Here is a 16,507-nt window from a genome sequence, read left to right on the forward strand (position 1 = left end):
TAAGCAAAGATGTTCAAATAGGTTTTAGTTTAAGAGATGCACTCAAATAGTTTTTTCTTTGTCTGTTATTGTCTAGAGGGATCTTAAAAGGAGCCTGAAGTGAGAGTAATATGAAGGCTGCCATCTCCATACCCTTATAAACAATGCCAGTTGCCTGGCTGTCATGCTGAGCTGTTGGCTTTAGTTGTTTTTGAGTCACACACCTGAGACAATCATGCAGTCAGTGAAGTCAGACCAGGGTAAAGTGTGTGGTCTGCATGGTCATTCTAGGTCCAGGGCTTAAATTCTTAGAGGCAGAGCAAAGAAAGTCAGGCAACTGGCATGGTTTATTAGAGAATTGCTCTCAATGTAGGTTTCCTCCCGTCAGACAGACTGATGGGAGGAAAAAAGCTATCCACACGCATTTTCGTTTTACTCGGTATGCATGAAATTTAATCACGCAAGCTCAGTACTGATGCGCTTGTCCACGGGTGTAAGCACGGCTGGAAGAAACCTATACAACTCGCTATGAGTCAAATAGGTAAGCAGGGTCCTTACACTGGATAGGTGGGCTGCAGGAGGGTCCAGGAATCCTCTAGACCACAAGTATCGAACTCCAGTCCTTGAGGGCCATATCCATGTAAATGCTTAGAATGAACTGAGAGATGTGTTCTACTTGATGAACCACACCTCTCCTGATTCTACCCCATCATTTGAGCTGTGCCAAAAATGTGGGAGGGCCTCGGCCCTTGAGGACTGGAGTTCAACATTGTTACTCTAGACCAGTGTTTCCCAACCCTGTCCTCCAGGCCCACCAACACTGCATGTTTTGTGCAAATCCACAGAGGTAGTTAATCAGCTCTGCTGCAGCACTAATTACCCCACCTATGCATAGTTACATAGTTACATAGTTATTTTGGTTGAAAAAAGACATACGTCCATCGAGTTCAACCAGTATAAAGTACAACACCAGCCTGCTCCCTCACATATCCCTGTTGATCCAGAGGAAGGCGAAAAAACCCTTACAAGGCATGGTCCAATTAGCCCCTAAAGGGAAAAATTCCTTCCCGACTCCAGATGGCAATCAGATAAAATCCCTGGATCAACATCATTAGGCATTACCTAGCAATTGTAGCCATGGATGTCTTTCAACGCAAGGAAAGCATCTAAGCCCCCTTTAAATGCAGGTATAGAGTTTGCCATAACGACTTCCTGTGGCAATGCATTCCACATCTTAATCACTCTAACTGTAAAGAACCCTTTCCTAAATAAATGGCTAAAACGTTTTTCCTCCATGCGCAGATCATGTCCTCTAGTCCTTTGAGAAGGCCTAGGGACAAAAAGCTCATCCACCAAGGTATTATATTGCCCTCTGATGTATTTATACATGTTAATTAGATCCCTCTAAGGCGTCTTTTCTCTAGACTAAATAAACCCAGTTTATCTAACTTTTCTCGATCAGTGAGACCTTCCATCCCACGCATCAATTTTGTTGCTCGTCTCTGCACCTGCTCTAAAACTGCAATATCTTTTTTTGTAATGTGGTGCCCAGAACTAAATTCCATATTCCAGATGTGGCCTTACTAGAGAGTTAAACAGGGGCAATATTATGCTAGCATCTCGAGTTTTTATTTCCCTTTTAATGCATCCCAAAATTTTGTTCGCTTTAGCTGCAGCTGCTTGGCATTGAGTACGATTATTTAACTTGTTGTCAATGAGTACTCCTAAGTCCTTCTCCAAGTTTGATGTCCCCAACTGTATCCCATTTATTTTGTATGGTGCTAGACCATTAGTACGTCCAAAATGCATGACCTTACATTTGTCAACATTGAATTTCATCTGCCATGTATGTGCCCATATAGCCATCCTATCCAGATCCTGTTGCAATATGACACTATCTTCCTGAGAGTTGATGATTCTGCACAATTTTGTATCATCTGCAAAAATAGCAACATTGCTCACTACTGCATCTACTAGGTCATTAATAAATAAATTAAAGAGCACTGGACCCAGAACAGACCCCTGTGGGACCCCACTGCTAACAGTCTCCCATTTTGAGTACGATCCATTGACCACAACTCTTTGTTTTCTGTCCATTAGCCATTTCCTTATCCATGAACACAGACTCTTCCCCAGTCCTTGCATCCTCAACTTTTGCACCAGACTTTTGTGGGGAACAGTGTCGAAGGCCTTTGCAAAGTCCAAGTATATCACATCTACAGCATTCCCAATATCCATATTAGCATTCACTACCTCATAAAAGCTGAGCATGTTAGTCAAACAGGACCTGTCTTTAGTAAACCCATGTTGATGCTGAGAAATAAGATTATTTTCTACTATGAAGTCATGTATAGTATCTCTTAGTTACCCCTCAAATAGTTTGCATACAACTGATGTTAAACTTACAGGTCTATAATTTCCTGGATCAGATTTTTTGCTCTTCTTAAATAATGGGAAAACGTGGGCTGTACGCCAATCCACTGGGACTCTGCCAGTTGCAAGAGAGTCACAAAAGATAAGATAAAGGGGTTTATCTATAACTGAACTTAATTCCCTTAGGACCCGAGGATGCATGCCATCTGGGCCAGGTGCCTTGTCTATTTTTAATTTATTTAGTCTTGCCTTCACTTCTTCCTGCGTTATTTAATATTACAGTTAGAAGATTGAGACTCTTCCGCCTCTGTAGTTTGCAACAGTGCTGTTTCTTTTGTGAAGACAGAAGCAAAGAAAGCATTTAATAACTCTGCCTTACCTTGGTCATCCACCATTGAGTTCCCATCCTCATCCTTTAGGAGTCCTATACAGTCAACCTTTCTTTTTTTAGAGTTAATGTACTTGTAAAACTTTTTTGGGTTAGATTTGATATCCTTAGCGATTTTGTTTTTCAGCTTCAATCTTTGCCTGCCTAATTTCTTTTTTACAATTTTTATTGCACTCCTTATAATTGCTTAGTGCAGCCTCGGTCCCCTCCTGTTTTAAGACCTTATAGGCATTCTTTTTCCTCTTCATTTTATCTTTAACCTTTCTAATCATCCATAGAGGCCTTTTTTTATTCCTAGACATTTTGTTTCCATATGGGATATACATACTACAGTATTAATTGAGTATAAGTTTAAAAGCTTGCCATTTCCCTTCAGTGTCTTCCCCTTGTAGTACATTATCCCAGTTCACCAAACTTAGTGCCTGCCTAATTTGAGTGAACTTTGCTTTTCTAAAATTCATAGTTTTAGTGGTCTCGCTGCCCCGTGGCCTATCAGTCACCAGATCAAACGTTATCATGTTGTGATCACTATTTCCCAAATGTTCTTGAACCTGCACATTTGATACATTATCTGGTCTATTAGAAATAATCAGATCCAGTAACGCATTCCCCCTAGTTGGTTCAGTTACCATTTGAGTCAAGTAATTGTCCTGTAGTGCTGCCAGAAATCTGCTGCTTTTACCAGAATGGGTAGCCTCAATACTCCAGTCAATGTCTGGAAAGTTGAAGTCGCCCATAATTATGACCTCATTTTTACCTGCAGCTTTTTCAATCTGCTGTAGTAATCGCAGTTCTGCAGCTTCATTAATAAGAGGTGGCCTGTAGCATACCCCAATAAGCAATTGGCAACTTTTATTTCCACCATGAATATTTACCCAAATATTTTCTGCAAAACTTGTACTGTTGGTGAGCCTTGAGGACAGGGTTGGGGAACTCTACTCTAGACCATCCAGACACTCTCCACTACAGAAGTAAATATGTGACTTTTTTCTTTAGTTTAGTTTAATACAGAAGTCTATACAACATATCCTACCTAATAATAGGCAAGTGTCTCTGCGTCCCATGTAGGTGGAATGACACGCGTAGAGGAGGACTGGTGCACGCGGCTAATTAAAGAGAGAGAGCAGTGTGTGTGGGGGGGGGGGCGGGTTTCGATCACAGCCAAGCACCCGGTTTTAACCTCTTGAGGACTGCAGTGTTAAACCCCCATAAAGACCAGGCATTTTTTACTGAAATGGCCACTGCAGCTTTAAGGCCAGGCTGCAGGACCGCACAACACAGCACACGAGTGATTTCACCCCCTCCCCCTTTTCCCCCCACCAACAGAGCTTCAGCCTATGAGAGCTGATCGCTCTCTTGATCCCCAGGGAGACAGCCGTGTCACAGGCTGATGTAGCAAACCACTGCATGTTCCCAAATCACTGTTTACAATCAACTTGTTGACTCAGCCTTCTTTATTTTTTAGGTACGACGATCTACAGTCTCTTGTCAAAACTCTGCACAAAGGTAGGTAAACATGAGGCACCCTTTTACAAATGTAAAGCAACTTTATGATTTATGAGCTATTTGTAAATGTATACCTTTTCATGATGACACGGCTGCACATTTTAGTTGGAACTTTATGGATGTTTGTATGTACCAAACCAACTGCATGTGATTCCTGATGCTATGTAATTGACTTCAGGAATCTGCAGGTTCTAAAAACACGGTTGTTTAAATCATGCTGCTCGTAATTTGCATTTAACTTCAGTGATACAAACTAAGTTGAAATTGTAGTCTTGCATCTGTGATTGTGTTCTGTTTATAAGCAGATGGCTAATGGAGGAGAAGTCAAGGAGGGGCAAAGCAATGTGCAGTTTTCCTGCATTAGTGAGAGGAGCAAGACATAAAGTTTAGTTTGAACCACAATTTAAAGAAGACCTCCACATTACATTAGTAGATATCTGAAGTGACATGAGATAAACATATAATTCCAAGCATAGAACTAGGCAAAAATCCATTTTATTTATTTCTGTAAGAATTATGAATCTAGTTAATTATACTTTTTTGCAGTAGTACTTCAATGAGACTTTTACGTAACTCTCAGTGATAACTAATTATACCCATAATCCTCTTGCACTGCAAAGAAATACTTCCAAGTTCAGGGAATAGATAAAAAGGGCACTAGTTCAAGATAGGAGCTGTAGACATTAAAACCTGTCATCATTCACCTGGCATAATAAAAATGGTAAACATTCATTTTTAGCTCTTGATACGGTACATAACCAAACATATTGCCCGGAATAAATTTCACTGCGATCAACAAATTCAGTACGGTGCAGGTCTGTGCATGAATCTGACTGAACCCTCTAAGAAGATGGCAGCCATTAGTGTTGACAGTCTGTACTGCTTGGAAATGGCCAATAATGTCTGGGCTCCTGACCAGCTCCCTTCTGACCTCAGATAAATAGGGGTTTGCTACAGAGGTGAAAGCAAGCCCTGAACCCTATTGCTTTCATTGGGCCAAAGCCTCATACACCCGTACAAGGCGTGTCACCTGGCAGGGATTGGAACTTGAGCCCTCAGGTAACAGTCTGGGGCCGAGGCTTTACAGACACATCACCTTGTAGGCTAGCAATACAGAAATCTATTCCAGGCTTACATACCTCTAGAATAAGTAGGAGCAGGACCTCAAGGATTCCATCCAAAATCCTCGAGGGTCTGCACACTACAATTTCATTTTAACATCCACTTATTCTTACTTGAGCTTATGGTGATTTGCCTTCTTAAAAGGAATTTGCGATAATTCAGCTTTAAATGAACAACTGTGGTTACCCACAATGCACCACTATGGCATATGCAAATTATCTCTTTATTCCCCTGAAGCCCGGCTTACACCCAGAACCACTGGTGTATAGCAAACCTATAGCTTATACATTTTACAGAGCCGCATCAACCCAACATGAGTAAAGACAACCCTGACTGAGATTTGACAAGAATTGTATTCCTTGGGGATGTGGAGACCTACTGAATGCTCGTACACACGGGGACAAAAACCAAAATGAACAATAAATGATAGATCAGGCAGATGTCATTTGAAAAATCTGGACACAAACGACCGCTAAAACGACCAATCCATGACAATGCTCTGGCATTTTAAATGACCGTCCTGACAGATCACATCAGCAAATAATTGTTTATAATCAGGAGAGTGTACAACGTATGGACATGTTATTAAACGATGTGTCCACAATGTTTATGGCACCTCTTCATCTTTAACGGTTCAATCGTTTTTACCATATTGTCCATCAGCCTTTTAAAGACACACCATGACGGTCACATCACGTGAATATCTTCATGGATGGATCGTGGAATGATTGTTCATTGGTCGATTCAACATGATCTATCTTTTAGTGTGTATGTAGCTTAAATCTCAATATATGTTGTCCTCTCTTCTAGGAAGATGGAGGTAAACAATAACCTTGAGAACACCACTTTAAAAGAGGGGACCAATCATCACAACCATTCTCTAGCTGAGCACACCCGTGTGTTGGGTCTAGAAATGCCAGAATCCATCCCAGTGGCTTCTCAGGATCGGGAAAACCACGAGGACAGTGGAGGTAGGCTATCTATACATTTCTATCAGGAAACTTCTAATTATATTTCTATGTTTTAGTAATAAGTCAGTGGCCTCAATTCACTAAGCTTATCTCCTGTCTTTAATAAAGTTTCTAGAGTTATCACCATGGTGATAAGGCATGTAGTATTCAGGAAACCTTTTACCTCGGGCAAACCTAAAGTTAACTCTTTTGTCTTTAAGTTAAGGTGAGATCTCTAAAGTGAACTCTTCAATCCTTAAAATAACTCCAGAATTCTGAAAATAACTACAGAGGAGGTAAGTTAAGGAATGGAGAGATAAGATAACTCTCTCACTGTGTGGTGGCAAGTTTTCTCTTGCCTTATTATCTCCAGCATGATCTTAGTGAATTGAGGCTCCTGTCCTAATATATTTTCTGCATCTCTGAGCCAGAGTGAAACAGAAGTTTGCATTCTAAAAACAGAAGGTATTTGCGATTATTCAGGTTGCAGTGAGCTCTGAGGTGTCCCACAATGCATCGCTGCTGAATGTGCAAATCATCTCTTTGTTGTCTCTGATAACTAAACGCACCTCCAGAACCGCTGGAATGCATTGATGTGTCAGCTTGTCAAAGAAAACTGGTAACAAAACCCTCTGGGGGATACTAACCTCGGGAGGGTGAAGCCTCTGGATTCTAATGAGGCTTTCCCTGTTCTCCTCCATCCCGACAATCCAGTGCTGCGGACACCCCTCCCCCCCCCCCCCCCCCAAACAGCGGCAAGATAAATATCTAACAACTGCGATCCAGCGCAGTAGCGGCTAAGGCGGAAATAGCCAAGCCCGGTCATATCCACGCTAGAGGCGCAAGTCCTTTTGCGTCTGCACAGTATAACAGTATAGCAAATCTATCGGGCTCGGCTATTTCCTCCTTAGCCTGAATGAAGAGCCGCTACTGCGCCTGTGCTGGATTGCAGGAAGTGAATATTGCTGCGCCTGCGCAGTGTTTGTCAGGCTTTGTCAAGGAAGCTTTGGGGGAGCCAGCGCTGCATTCCCCCAGGCTACAGAGGATGGATAAGCCTCATTGGGACCCTGAGGCTTCCCCCTCCCGAGGTAAGTGTCTCCCAGAGGGAGATTTTTTTTTTTGTTACAGGTTCTCTTTAATATTACAGAGCCAAACTAATCCAACATGCATACTGACTGTTTCGCATTGGTTGATCCTGAATCACTCCAACCTGAATAATCACAAATACCTTCTGTTTTAAGAAGGCCCACTTCTGTTTTGCACACCATTTTAGTAAGGAGGCTTTTGGGGCTCCTTCAGCCCCTTACACACTCCTAGGAGTTTTTGCTCACCATGAGCTTGCTGGGCAATCTGGAACACACAGATCAGCTGTTTTGCCTCCACTCATTAGCTGCACTTTTAATGCAGATGTGTGGCTCATACACTACTGAACACATTACATGAGTATGACAGCCAGACAGTTGCTGCTGTTAAAGGTAATGAAATGGCAGCTTTTATAATCTTCTCACCAGGTTTCAGCACATTCACTGTTATCATTTGAAATGTGGATGTTCTCTACATTATAAAAAACATTCCCCTCATGATTACTGCAGCTTTATATAGCTGAATGCCGATTGCAGTACTGGAAACACTTGTTAGGCGTGTCCCTTTCACCTGGGTACTGCTCTTTTTTCACGGTTGTTAAGTGCTTTAAGCCTTGCTGTGTAAATATGCTTTATAGGCTTCTAGAGCTGAGTGCTTAGTGATGGTGTCTCTACATATCCCCTCCCCATCCTTCTAGAAATGCACTTTTGTGTAGACACAGTGAGACAAGTTTATCAAAAGAAGTGCAAGAAAAACAGTTGCAAATATGGAGAAGTTGCTCATAGTGACCAATTAGAATCCTTGATCTATACATCTGTTCCGCTTCTGCATTAGTTTGCACTAGTCTTGATAAATCTTTCCGATGACTGTATCTTGGGAGCACAATGGGGAAAAGAGGCGCACAGGAAGGAAAAAATACATTAAAATCCTTTTGGAGACATTCAAATCCTATTTTGGATACCGGCACTTTAATGTGGCCTGATGAAGTTAGTTGTGTATGCTCACGAAACACGTTGCCTTAGCTTTACATTTTCACTTAGCTTTACATTTTCACTTAGCTTTATACCCATGTCATCCTTGAGGTAAGCCACCTCTTATTTTTTCTTTTGAATGTATTGTATCCTTCCTGGATGTATCTTTCCACCATTGTGTTCATTACCTTCAGAGGATGGCGTCCTGCCAGCTGCTTATAGCTGACAGGTTTCAGCCTGGCTTTTGTCAAGATAGCGACTGAAGTACCGGGGTTGAACCCTGTACCCAGGGGGGGGTTTAGTCTGCTAAACGTACGTACGTACATACATTAGTTGGTTGCTTTGTATAGTAAACTTATCTGACGAGTACCCCCTTTTACTGCACTTATCCTCTACCTTTTAATTTTCAAGGTATTGATTCCTATCCCTCAAGTCATGTATCATGGGATGCTCACTTTTAATGCATTTTTAGGTGGTGTAAATATTCTGTTTAGAGATGGAATGAACAGTTCACCTGCCCCTGTGACGAAGTGTTAATTGCTTGCAGCTACATCCGGGTCGGTGAGGTATTTACGTAATGTGCAGGCACTGTGCAGTGCGCGACCTTGATCGTGGTCGTAACTATATATATATATATATTATACATACATATATACATATACTATATATATATATATATATATATATATATATATATATATATATATATATATATATATATATATATACTAACTATATATATATTTATTTATTATTATTGTACATTTTTACTGCTGGCAGGTGATGCCTGTGAAAAGAGATGATGCATTTTTGGCAGTTAGAAACAGCTGTTATTTCCCACAGTGTGATGTCAGCACCCTGGTGCTGACATCACACTTTTGGAGGGGTTTAACAACAATATCAGTCATACAGCGCCCCCTGATAATCCATTTGAGAAAAGTAAAAGATTTTCCATGGGAAAGGAGGTATCAGCTACTGATTGGGATGAAGTTATTTCCTTGGTTATGGTTTGTCTTTTAAAACCTCGCCAACCCGGAAGTAGCCGCAGGCAACAAACAATTTGTCAGAGGGGCAGGCGAACAGTTTGTTCCATCTCTAATTCAGTTTTTAAATACAGTTTGGCCAGTAACTTCTTTTTTTTATCCCTTACCCCTTGTCACCCCACTACTCCAGTGGGAAGCTTGTGTTTCCTTTCTGCTTCAGCCTCATTTTGCAGTTGTGTGGACACTACCTGTATCCCTCGGGCCTGCCTCCCTCTTGTAGGGACATGGGAGATGGACTGACAAGACAGAACCTGTCCTCTCTCACAGCCCTGCACAGTGTACCTTGCAATGCACATCAGAACCACCCACATAGGCACATTGCCCATAGGAATCATTTATATTTCTCATTTCATTTGCAAATCAGCACTGCAAATTTACAGAAGTAGAACAAAAGATTTAGGAGACCCGGTAGCCATTCATCCATACAGGGAAGCTAAATTAGGGGAGCAGACTTCCTGTGCCAACCAGAGATTTAAAATCTCAATTATAAATCCCGCAGGCCACACACACAAAAATGGCCATCGATGAACTACCGTAATTATTACTTATTCTTTTCACCACATTACTTACATACTCTATTTATATTCACTTATCCACATGATTGCTGTTACATAGTTGCATAGTTACATAGTTATTTTGGTTGAAAAAAGACATACTTCCATCGAGTTCAACCAGTATAAAGTACAACACCAGCCTGCTCCCTCACATATCCCTGTTGATCCAGAGGAAGGCGAAAAAACCCTTACAAGGCATGGTCCAATTAGCCCCTAAAGGGAAAAATTCCTTCCCGACTCCAGATGGCAATCAGATAAAATCCCTGGATCAACATCATTAGGCATTACCTAGTAATTGTAGCCATGGATGTCTTTCAACGCAAGGAAAGCATCTAAGCCCCCTTTAAATGCAGGTATAGAGTTTGCCATAGCGACTTCCTGTGGCAATGCATTCCACATCTTAATCACTCTTACTGTAAAGAACCCTTTCCTAAATAAATGGCTAAAACATTTTTCCTCCATGCGCAGATCATGTCCTCTAGTCCTTTGAGAAGGCATAGGGACAAAAAGCTCATCCGCCAAGGTATTATATTGCCCTCTGATGTATTTATACATGTTAATTAGATCCCCTCTAAGGCGTCTTTTCTCTAGACTAAATAAACCCAGTTTATCTAACCTTTCTCGATAAGTGAGACCTTCCATCCCACGCATCAATTTTGTTGCTCGTCTCTGCACCTGCTCTAAAACTGCAATATCTTTTTTGTAATGTGGTGCCCAGAACTGAATTCCATATTCCAGATGTGGCCTTACTAGAGAGTTAAACAGGGGCAATATTATGCTAGCATCTCGAGTTTTTATTTCCCTTTTAATGCATCCCAAAATTTTGTTAGCTTTAGCTGCAGCTGCTTGGCATTGAGTACGATTATTTAACTTGTTGTCAATGAGTACTCCTAAGTCCTTCTCCAAGTTTGATGTCCCCAACTGTATCCCATTTATTTTGTATGGTGCTAGACCATTAGTACGTCCAAAATGCATGACCTTACATTTGTCAACATTGAATTTCATCTGCCATGTATGTGCCCATATAGCCATCCTATCCAGATCCTGTTGCAATATGACACTATCTTCCTGAGAGTTAATGATTCTGCACAATGTTGTATCATCTGCAAAAATAGCAACATTGCTCACTACTGCATCTACTAGGTCATTAATAAATAAATTGAAGAGCACTGGACCCAGAACAGACCCCTGTGGGACCCCACTGCTAACAGTCTCCCATTTTGAGTATGATCCATTGACCACAACTCTTTGTTTTCTGTCCATTAGCCAGTTCCCTATCCATGAACACAGACTCTTCCCCAGTCCTTGCATCCTCAACTTTTGCACCAGACTTTTGTGGGGAACAGTGTCGAAGGCCTTTGCAAAGTCCAAGTATATCACATCTACAGCATTCCCAATATCCATATTAGCATTTACTACCTCATAAAAGCTGAGCATGTTAGTCAAACAGGACCTGTCTTTAGTAAACCCATGTTGATGCTGAGAAATAAGATTATTTTCTACTATGAAGTCATGTATAGTATCTCTTAGTAACCCCTCAAATAGTTTGCATACAACTGATGTTAAACTTACAGGTCTATAATTTCCTGGATCAGATTTTTTGCCCTTCTTAAATAATGGGAAAACGTGGGCTGTACGCCAATCCACTGGGACTCTGCCAGTTGCAAGAGAGTCACAAAAGATAAGATAAAGGGGTTTATCTATAACTGAACTTAATTCCCTTAGGACCCGAGGATGCATGCCATCCGGGCCAGGTGCCTTGTCTATTTTTAATTTATTTAGTCTTGCCTTCACTTCTTCCTGCGTTAAGTATTTAATATTACAGTTAGAAGATTGAGACTCTTCCGCCTCTGTAGTTTGCAACAGTGCTGTTTCTTTTGTGAAGACAGAAGCAAAGAAAGCATTTAATAACTCTGCCTTACCTTGGTCATCCACCATTGAGTTCCCATCCTCATCCTTTAGGAGTCCTATACAGTCAACCTTTCTTTTTTTAGAGTTAATGTACTTGTAAAACTTTTTTGGGTTAGATTTGATATCCTTAGCGATTTGTTTTTCAGCTTCAATCTTTGCCTGCCTAATTTCTTTTTTACAATTTTTATTGCACTCCTTATAATTGCTTAGTGCAGCCTCTGTCCCCTCCTGTTTTAAGACCTTATAGGCATTCTTTTTCCTCTTCATTTTATCTTTAACCTTTCTATTCATCCATAGAGGCCTTTTTTTATTCCTAGACATGTTGTTTCCATATGGGATATACATACTACAGTATTGATTGAGTATAAGTTTAAAAGCTTGCCATTTTCCTTCAGTGTCTTCCCCTTGTAGTACATTATCCCAGTTCACCAAACTTAGTGCCTGCCTAATTTGAGTGAACTTTGCTTTTCTAAAGTTCATAGTTTTAGTGGTCCCGCTGCCCCGTGGCCTATCAGTCACCAGCTCAAACGTTATCATGTTGTGATCACTATTTCCCAAATGTTCTTGAACCTGCACATTTGATACATTATCTGGTCTATTAGAAATGATCAGATCCAGTAACGCATTCCCCCTAGTTGGTTCAGTTACCATTTGAGTCAAGTAATTGTCCTGTAGTGCTGCCAGAAATCTGCTGCTTTTACCAGAATGGGTAGCCTCAATACTCCAGTCAATGTCTGGAAAGTTGAAGTCGCCCATAATTATGACCTCATTTTTACCTGCAGCTTTTTCAATCTGCTGTAGTAATCGCAGTTCTGCAGCTTCATTAATAAGAGGTGGCCTGTAGCATACCCCAATAAGCAATTGGCAACTTTTATTTCCACCATGAATATTTACCCAAACGGACTCCACATCTTCGCAATCTTCCTCCATCTCATCGTTGAGGACAGCTGTAAGAGAATTCTTAACAAAGAGACAAACCCCTCCACCTTTTTTCCCTGTTCTATCCCTCCTAAACACATTGTATCCTTTTAAATTAGCTATCCAGTCATGGCTTTCATCCATCCATGTCTCGGTTATTCCCACAATGTCATAGCCTTGTTCGATTTTGGATTCAGTTGAGCTTCAAGATGTAAATTCATTGTGTAATCATGTTACTGCTGTTCTTTTAGGCACTGATGGCACACCGGATAATGCATCCTCAGACAGCCTGGATGCCTGCGACCCTCCAGATGGAACAGACACACATATGAGCTTACCTGCAGTAACTGGCACATTGCAGCGGGATGAAGGAGGCGGGGCGGTGGATGAAGGAGGAGGGGCGGTGGATGAAGGTGGAGGCAGTATAGATGAACATCTTCCTGAAACATTTTTCAGTACAATGACTCACAGGTATTGCATTCTAATTAAAGGATTACCTTGCAATCAAAGCCAATGCCATGACATGAATCTTGAATGACTTGGTTGCGCCTCCTGCTCTTGTTCTGCTTTGTTACAGTAAAGTAAAAGTAGTTCTAGTTCCCTCTTCCTGGTCTGCCTGGAGGCAAGTGGAAAATTCCTTTGGTATTGTTTTAACAGTTCTTTCCTCCACCTCAACTTTATGCAAGTCAAGTGTTAAATAAAGGGATAATAAAAATAATGCAAATGCAGAGAGCATGCTAATAAGATATAGCATTACTAAACTATAGGACAATGGTAACCGTGCGTATACATTTATGGAAAGCTAATACGTTTCTCTGCGGTAGGTTATAAGCTTGCCTGAATATTACAGAGATTATTGTTCTTCTGTACAATTCGATTGGGCAGATACAGAGAGCAGCAAGTACTTTTAGAGCACTCTCAGTACATGGGGAGAGCATAAAAGCTCAGCTTAGATTGTGTTCAGGTCAGAAATGGAACCTCTAGCATTATAAGGTGGAGGTGCTGTCCACTATGGCACCATAGGAGACCTGTTCACATATAAAGTGGTTTTAAGCCATTTACAGCACTCAGGCACAGAGCGCTCCCGGCCACACGATCAAGGATGCATGCTGCCGGGTCAGTGCCTGAGCCGACCAAGAAAAGCCTCTGTCAGCCTGAGGGGGCTCTTAGGTGAGCGGCCGGCACGGTGTGCATGAACGCACTCGCTGTGTGGGGCCCCCCAAATGCCGCCTCTGAGAGAAGTGTGCACCAGTCTCCCCCACAGATCACAGATGCTGTGAACAGGCTCTTAGAATGATACTTTGAAATTTGTGCTGTAATGTAAAAGTAAGTTGGGATGTAGAGATCTTTATAGATTATAGTTATCAATGTGTACTCCGTTCCTTTATTTTCTGTTGACGGGGCTGATGAAAAAATGCACTACCTCAACCCATCTGTGATTTCATTATGTTGTAAGATTCAGCGGTGTAAAACCGTGCAAAATGGAGAAAACCAAATGTCAGCAATAAATTATCCACAAGAATAGCTGCTGCTTAGCTAGGTCTCCATTTCCCACTGGAATACATGGATAAAAATAGCTGATAAGGATCCACATCATATTTCACCTCTATGGTCAGAAGGCTGCAGCACAGCAGGGATTAAATATACTGTATGTACATTGCCATTATAGTGTAGAGCTAAACATACAAAATCTATGATTGTTCTTTCCCCCCACCCTCATTCCATCTTTAAATCAATTTTATAAAAAAAAAAAATCACAGGTATAACATACAACATTTCTGTACCAACCAGACAGACACGTAGATATCTCATATCAGTGGGAAACCTTACCATACATTTATATTTATCATTAAAAGAAAATCAAGTTTTGACCTTTCATAAAAAGATTAATCAGTTGGGCCAAGGTTGCCATAGCCAATACATAAGCTGGTACTATATTTGTAATGTTTAATTAGAAAGTAACTTTGAATAACTGTTCCTAAAAGACATAGGGCCTGATTCACAAAGCGGTGCTAACCCAGTTAGAGACTTTAGGCGTGATAACCATTGCACCACGCTGGTGAAAAGCCAGTTTAGGCGTGATAAGTTTAGGCATGATAAGTTTAGATAAGTTTAGATCGCGCGCAAAGTCTCGCACGCAAAGCAGCGTCATTAAACTCTATGCGAAGTGCACCAGACTTTGCTAGCGCAAAACTTTTGATCAGCTGTGCACTGCGGTGCTAACCCAGTTGGTGCTTAACCACTTCAGCCTACAGGGTTGATAATTTTTTTTACATCTGAGCAACTTTCACCTCCCATTCATTTGCCAATAACTTTATCACTATTCATCACAATGAATTGATCTATATCTTGTTTTTCCGCCACCAATTAGGCTTTCTGTGGGTGGTACATTTTGCTAAGGGCTCTTTCACATCAGAGCTTGCGTTGGAGAACGCTCAAAGCATACGTTTTGTTGTATGCGTTTTAATGCGTTTTGATATGCGTTGCACTGCAGTGAGTGTGCGTTTTTAATCCGTTTTCAATCCGTTACAGGACATAGAAAAACGCAGGTAATTTTTTTTACTTTTAGTTTTCAACTTTCTACATTGTTCCTCTGTTGCATTCTGGGACTGATTGCCTGCGTTAACGGATTAAAAACGCGCATAGTGTGCGTTTTACATTGACTAACATTGTAACGCATAAAGCTAGCGTTGGCCAAAAAACTGCGCCTGGGTGCAGTGTAACGCAACGCACAAAAAGGCTGCGTTATATGTGAAAGCTAAAATGAAAGTCTATGGACTTTCATTTCACCTTGGGTAACGCAAACTTTATCCTTTGCGTTGAAACGCAGAAAATCTGCCCTAATGTGAAAGAGCCCTAAGAGCCACTTTACTGTAAATGCATTTTAACAGGAAGAATAAGAAAAAAATTCATTATTTCTCAGTTTTCAGCCATTATAGTTTTAAAATAATACATGCCTCCATAATTAAAACTCACATATTGTATTTGCCTATATGTCCCGGGTATTACACCGTTAAAATTATGTCCCTATCACAATGTATGGCGACAATATTTTATTTGGAAATAAAGGTGCATTTTTTCAATTTGCGTCCATCACTATTTAGAAGCCCATAATTTAATAAATCATATTGATATACTCCTTTGACATGAATATTTAAAAAGTTTAGACCCTTGGGTAACTATTTATGTTTGTTTGTTTTTTTTATTATTATTGTAATTTTGTATTTTATTTTTTATGAAAACTTGTATGTGGGTATTTTTTGGTGTGGGAGGTAAACAGGGAATTTTACATGTGTAAAAATGTATTCATTCAATGTAAAGTGATTTTTTGGTGTAGTTTGCAATTTGGCCAAAAGATGGCCACAGTCAAAGTCCTGGGAGCGATCGATCTCGCTCCCAGGAAGAAGATAGAAGCAGGGGAACTTTTTGATCTCAGAAAAGCCGCAGCGTCTAAAGAGACGCTGTCTGCTTTTCTCCGGGGGGGGGGGGGGGGGGGGGTCCGAGGGATTTACAATCCCTTTCATTGATCGCTGGGCTAACGGCCCCAGCGGGAGCGCGCACGGGGGGGGGGGGGGGGGGGGGGGACGGTAGCACGCGTGCGCGCAGCCTAACTGAACGAAAATTTTCGGCCAGTTAGGCTGAAGTGGTTAAACTTATCACGCCTAAACTTGTCACGCCTAAACTTATCACACCTAAACTTATCACACCT

At 41.1% G+C, this 16,507-nt stretch overlaps 1 protein-coding gene across 2 annotated transcripts in view; it reads left to right on the forward strand.

The window, feature by feature from the left end:
• The window catches only part of PLEKHA8 (pleckstrin homology domain containing A8), a 53,883-nt gene that overhangs the window by 21,642 nt on the left and 15,734 nt on the right, over positions 1-16,507 (forward strand). For both annotated transcript variants that reach the window (XM_068236082.1, XM_068236083.1), the window contains 3 exons: positions 4,206-4,246; positions 6,179-6,339; positions 13,050-13,269. In XM_068236082.1, coding sequence (XP_068092183.1) covers positions 4,206-4,246; positions 6,179-6,339; positions 13,050-13,269 — 422 coding nt within the window. The remainder of the gene's footprint in view (positions 1-4,205; positions 4,247-6,178; positions 6,340-13,049; positions 13,270-16,507) is intronic.

This window comes from Hyperolius riggenbachi, chromosome 5 (genome assembly GCF_040937935.1).
Source record: "Hyperolius riggenbachi isolate aHypRig1 chromosome 5, aHypRig1.pri, whole genome shotgun sequence".
Classification (NCBI taxonomy): Eukaryota; Metazoa; Chordata; class Amphibia; order Anura; family Hyperoliidae; genus Hyperolius; species Hyperolius riggenbachi.